Raw genomic sequence first — 6,536 nt, forward strand, 5'->3', positions numbered from 1 at the left:
CAATCGTAGATATGGGATCCAATCCATATATGTATGTCTCTAGTTTTATGTATTTTCTTACAAGTTCTTTCAATTTTTTTTTAGCTTTGCATGATCGAGTTGTCAATCCACAATTGTATTTGTTTTTGCATTGTTATCATTCATTATTTTGATGAAGGTATCAATGGTTATCAATATATTATCCCTCTTCGTCGTAAAAAAAAAAAAAAAAAAAAAAAAAAAAAAAAAAAAAAGCCACTTCGGCTTTCACTTTCTGTTGGTGTTGTGTTGTTGGTGGGTCTCCTTCCTTTCCTTAATTGCCATTTATCCACCGCACCACCACCTTTCAACCCATTCTTCCCCTAATTTTAAGACACGCATCTCCACCACACCTATACATACACTATACATACATGATACATCAATACATGCTTATTTATATTTATTTAAACCCCACAAATTAAAAACTTCTTTTACAAAATAAAAATCGAATCTTTAATCCTCAATCTTCATTTTCTTCAAGTTTGAAGTCAAAAACACAAATCTTGGATCTAATTGTCAGATTCTTGAATAAGTTGACTTGATTTCTGACATGGGTTTCACCTCAAATTAGCTATCTTTTCATTAATTTGTGTTACAAAAATAAATAAGATTGTAAAAATGTCCTGGAAGAATTCAAATTCAAGAAGTTTGGTGTCAAAGCAATTGACTATGTTCTTGTGTGCCGGTTGCTTTTTTGCCGGAATGCTATTCACCGACAGGTTTTCTTCTTGCAATTTTTTTGCTGACCCCACTACCATTTATTTTATTTTATCTATTTATTAAAAAGGGGTCTATACTCTATAGTGGAATCATTAGGTACTTATATATGTTGTTTAGTTTAATAATATCTGTAAATCTATCTCAAATGATTTTGTGCTAGTTTCTTGAATATTGAAAAATATGAGTGATTTTGATTTGGGTTTGAGGTATTTAGTAATCTTATTGCAGATATGAAATCTACAAGTTATTAAATCTTGTAAATTTAAGTGATCTTGATATGGGTTTTGAGGATTCACTGTTCTTAGAATTTGTATCATTTCTGTAGATTACTAGATCTTGTAAGGTTTAGTGAACTATGAGCTTTATTTAATATTTGCAATTGAGATTATTAAGTGCAAGATTGAGGAGTTTGAGCCATTTTGAAATTAGCAAGTCTTTCATCTTGGATCTTTTTTTTTTTTCCTGTTGGCAAGATGGTTTTTTGATGAAGATAAACTGTATATTGTTACCACCGAAGCTTGGCTTGAGTGGTATGGCAGTGGGATCCAACTTGGGTACTGCCAGCCCAGGTTCGTATCTCAATTCAAGCAGGGAGTTTTCAACCTTTGATGGTACAGCCAACATCAATGCGATTTGGGAAGGTCTCTCGGGTTTTCCCAACCTTCGATGGTATTGCCAACATTTTTGCGAATTGGGTTTCCTCCTAATGCGTGTGTGGGTGACAAATGAGAGCATTCGATGTCGATATCGCCGTTAAAAAAAAGTTGTATATTGTTGGATCCACTATTCATCCTTGATATACTTTTCCTTACCCCTCATATTTTAGCTAGTTTTGGAGCATTTTAGATAACAATTAAACCATTACATTCTAAATTTTAGAATCCAGACTAATATTCGGTTCGGCTTTCTTTACGGCGTTAGAATGTGGGCAGAGCCTGAGCCTGAACCAAAAGGTTTATCATCAATACAAACGGGTACCGAAGATGAACAACTTCAAGTAGTTGCAGATGGTTGCGACCCAAGATTAGTGAGTAATTAAGTTCATAAGCATATCTCAATCTTTTATTTTTACGTTTTCACCCCAAATATTAATCATCTATTATTTGGAATCTTGTGTTTTGGTTAGAAGGATGTAAGGAGAGATTCCAAAGATATCATTCGTGAAGTTTCAAAAACTCATAATGCCGTTCAGTAAGCTTCCCAGTTCATAATTTGAAAGCCAACTTCTGTGTTTGACTTTTAGAAGCTGACTTTTTTCATAATGGTATAATGGATGTAGAACATTAGATAAAACTATTTCAAATTTGGAAATGGAATTAGCTGCTGCAAGAGCGATGCAAGATTCCATACTTACGGGCTCACCTATATCCGATGATTTGATGCTACCTGAACCGATTAAGAAAAGAAAATATCTTATGGTTGTAGGGATTAATACGGCATTCAGCAGCCGAAAGAGAAGGGACTCTGTACGTGCTACTTGGATGCCCCAAGGTTTTCTCTCTTGAAATTTTTAGTAATTGTGGCATTGGGTGGGTTGACTGATAGGTCAAAATTCGTGTGAGATTGAGTTGACCTGAAACAATTCTGTCCAAATTTGTTAAATATGATGACATATTAAATATACGTTCGGTGATAATCATCCATCTTTAAAGTTATTCATGCAGTTATGTTGCTGGACCTTGGACTCAGACAGGACATACCCCGAATTGACCCATTTGTAAATAAATGGATCAAAATAGCCACTTGACACGTGATCTTATTTTATAAAAATTGAGTTGTCTTTCTTGTTACAAACTTCAGGTGATAAACTGATAAAACTGGAGAAAGAAAAGGGTATCATTATGCGATTTGTGATAGGTCACGGGTAAGCATCAGCTATATCTAACTATTATCTATACGTTATCATAATGTACTAAAGGCACTGATCATGTTGACCTTTTGACTTTATTTTGCAGTGCTACAGCTGGTGGTATTCTTGATAGAGCTATCGAAGCAGAAGATAGAAAGCATGGAGATTTCTTGAGGCTGGTAACAATAACATCTTGTTTTGTTTTTTTCTTATTGAATCTTAATCAAATGAGACTGCTGACATAAATGATGTCTGAGCAGGAGCATATCGAGGGGTACCTTGAGTTGTCGGCTAAAACGAAAACATATTTTACTACCGCTGTTGCTCTGTGGGATGCAGATTTCTATGTCAAGGTTGATGATGATGTACATGTAAACATAGGTATAGCTATACTAGATCATCCAGGTTATATGATATATCTTCAACCGCGCAAATAGGTCAATAAAAAGTTCTACAGAAAACGATTTCAATGGGTAGAACTGGTCGAAAGTCATTCGGAGGGTAGTGAAAAGATATTTCTTTTTTTGATAAAAAAAATCTTAGATAACTTGTCTTACGTGAAACTTGTTGACAGCTACACTCGGAGCAACATTAGCTAAGCATCGGGTGAATCCACGCGTGTACATTGGGTGCATGAAGTCTGGTCCTGTGCTTGCTCACAAGTAAGCCATATAATTTTTCTTAAATACATATTTATCATGAGTTCTAGAATTGACTGTATTTTTTTTTTTTTATATAAAGGGGAGTGAGATATCATGAACCCGAGCACTGGAAGTTTGGCGAGGAAGGAAACAAGTATTTCCGACACGCCACAGGCCAACTATATGCCATCTCGAAAGATTTAGCCACTTATATCTCGATAAACCAGTAAGTATCTAAACTACCTTAGTACCTTTGTAAAAGGCGTAAAACTGACAAATTTAACCCATTTACTTGAAAATGGGTTATTTTGGTTTCAATTTTATTTTTATGGCTAAATAACGGAACGCGTCGAGCAGACTGAATATTACCCAACCTGCCACATCTTTTGAAAACAATAACCGTTGTCCTACCTCTGAATTAAATAGGCACGTACTACACAAGTACGTCAATGAGGATGTATCATTGGGATCATGGTTTATTGGACTCGATGTGGAGCATATTGATGACAGGAGGCTCTGTTGTGGGACACCACCTGGTAACGTTCTTGTATCCGTCTAGTTTTTAAGCGTGTTTATTTTCCATATCGACCCATTTCTGGAGGGGTCAATTTGGGTGGCGATTTTGTCTCAAACGGGGTAAACTTTTTTAACTTAGATAAAATGGGAAGTTAGAAATGACTCAAACCGGCCGATAAACAACCAAAGGGGTTTCAAATGCTTTAGAATATTATAAGCTGTACTGAAAAAATACAAGATAAATTCTTTGAACGAAATGTGTTGACGGGTTGGCCTAACGTGATCCTACCTGTTTGGACTCGTACTAAAAGGTTACCCTCTTTGAGACGCTATCTGACTTACATTTTGCCAAGGTTGTAAAAGTTGCGAGTCGGTCGGGACCTTGGAAGGACTAGTCGGTCGATTCGGTGTTGACAAACTTCGAGGTCACCCTTACAACTCTGAGGTTGAGGGTTTGAGTCCTGCTTAGGACATTTCGTGGTGTATATATTCGTGTTAATATTAGGTGGGTGTGTGAGTTTGTCTTTCAAAAGAAAAAAAACGGAAATATTTCATATAGGGCACAAAATCTAATCTAATTTTATAAAATATTAAAATTTTGACCAACTTTGTGACTTTGATCAACTCAGACCCGAATCAACCCCACTATTTAGAGTTGACCGACTTTTTAAACGTTTTTAAGCTAAACGGGACGAGTTAGTCCCCAAACCGACGCGTTGGCCGACTTTTACAACAATGCTCTATGACAATGTTAACTATTTGAATGTGGTTGGCGTTATGCGCATGCAGATTGTGAATGGAAGTCACAAGCTGGGAACATATGTGTGGCTTCTTTTGACTGGAGCTGTAGTGGAATTTGCAGGTCAGCTGATCGTATCAAAGAAGTTCACCGACGGTGCGGGGAAGGGGAAGATGCTCTTTGGAACACATCTTTCTGATCAGGACGTTGTTGTAGAATACGATCGAAGTAGCAAAATCTAAAGCATTCATCACATCATATATTCATTATATAGAGTACACGCGTTGGAGGCGTACATGTAACTAAGAGAGGAAGAAAATGAGCGAGTTTGATGGTAAACTTTAATGGTTAAATGGGTGCTCCTCCATTTTAGATGAAGAGGAAGTACCCCTTTTTTTCGGTAGGATTGTAGATATTGTTTTGATACAATAGATGAGAATAAGGCTTGGCTTCATACATATACCATAAAGATGTCGCCACCCATTATTCATCATAGAAACATGTGTTTATTATGAACCTTAGGCTATTTTTGAAGATGTTTAAATTCATATATGTTTTAAACTGTCACTATAGTTATAGTTATTGTGCTTTAAAATAATGTTTCCTACATTACCAAATACGGAGTATACTAATAGTGGAAGACTTGAGAGTGTTGTTCGTTGCCACATTGTTGCACATTTTACATTCTTCCATAAAGACCACCTACCATTAGACCACTTCTTACATTATACAACGAAATATTCGTTGTTTGTGGGCTGTTGTCAGTTTTTTTTGTTGTGGTAGTGGTGGGGCGGACCACATAATTTACAACGGAGAAGGATGAATTTGATGGACCAAAACTTTATTTATTTATTTATTTATTTATTAACTCAATATCAATATCAATATCAATTATATGTTATCACATTAATCATAACACCACAACACAACATTTACCACAGTGTCCCTTCATTTCACAACAATGTCACATCAGTATAAATTTCCTCCACAACACTACAACAATTATGTGATGACCCAGAAATTTCGACTAAATTTAAACTTAATCTTTGTATGATTAACATTTCCGACACGATAAGCAAAGTCTGTAAAACTGAATCTCAAAATTTTTGAATTACTTTTATATATTTAAATACCCTTCGGTTGTTTTCGACGATTCGCGAACAATTATATGTAAATAGATACATATATACTATAACATGAAAAGGTAACAATGTATTAATTGTTTGATACCGTACATTAAACTTATTGGTTTAAATATCTATTCGAATGTATATGATAAGTTGAAATATTTATTATTAAAATTTATTTATAAATAACTTCCAATGTGTATTTAAAAACTGATTTATGTATATTAAAAAGATATATACATATATATAATAAACGATAGTAACATTCGTTTATTGATTCAATTGATATTTAGTTAAGTTAACTAAAGCGTTTAAGATGAACCAGTTAAACACTAATTTGTTACAGTGTTTTCAAATTGCCACATTACTCAAAATGCTACAGTGTTTTCGAAAATCACTATTTGCTACAGTGAAATTGACTTTGCTACAGTGAATTGCTACAGTAAAATTTGACTTTGCTACAGTAACTTTGCTACAGTAAACACTATTATAAAAATGTGTTTTAACAAATAGCGAGACGATGATTTATAGAAGTAAATGACCAAAACACTCGAAAGTTTAAGATACACTTTGAGTGATATAATTAAGGGATAATTTAAGGCTATATTTTGACAAAGGTACGTGTCACGAAATGTAAAATGCAAGTTTTCTAAGCGTACGAAAATGCGTTCGAGAAACCGGAACCGGGACATAAGTCGAGTGATGACGTACGACTTATCGGAACAAAAATTACAAGTCTACTATGCACAAGAATAAAATATAATATATAAATAATTATATTAATTATTTATATATTTATATTTATTTTATATTATGTCGACAAGCTAGGAGCCAAAACAATGTGAGCTGTCCCTGGTCCTCATGCGAGTCGCATGGCCAGAAGGCCATTTCCATGCGAGTCGCATGACTCCAGATTTCAGGCC

At 34.8% G+C, this 6,536-nt stretch overlaps 1 protein-coding gene across 2 annotated transcripts; it reads left to right on the forward strand.

The window, feature by feature from the left end:
• The first annotated feature begins 363 nt into the window (after positions 1-363).
• Positions 364-5,048, forward strand: LOC139852807 (probable beta-1,3-galactosyltransferase 2). 2 transcript variants are annotated; one of them, XM_071842142.1, is made up of 11 exons: positions 364-740; positions 1,663-1,768; positions 1,868-1,932; positions 2,021-2,232; positions 2,542-2,605; positions 2,697-2,769; positions 2,851-2,971; positions 3,165-3,252; positions 3,332-3,457; positions 3,658-3,767; positions 4,537-5,048. In XM_071842142.1, the coding sequence occupies exons 1-11, from the start codon at positions 640-642 to the stop codon at positions 4,683-4,685; spliced, it is 1,215 nt and encodes a 404-aa protein (XP_071698243.1). In that variant the 5' UTR covers positions 364-639; the 3' UTR covers positions 4,686-5,048. The 2 variants fall into 2 exon arrangements, with proteins under 2 accessions (XP_071698243.1, XP_071698244.1); XM_071842143.1 differs by having other exon boundaries at positions 1,871-1,932.
• Positions 5,049-6,536: the final 1,488 nt, after the last annotated feature.

This window comes from Rutidosis leptorrhynchoides, chromosome 6, assembly GCF_046630445.1.
Source record: "Rutidosis leptorrhynchoides isolate AG116_Rl617_1_P2 chromosome 6, CSIRO_AGI_Rlap_v1, whole genome shotgun sequence".
Taxonomy (NCBI): Eukaryota; Viridiplantae; Streptophyta; class Magnoliopsida; order Asterales; family Asteraceae; genus Rutidosis; species Rutidosis leptorrhynchoides.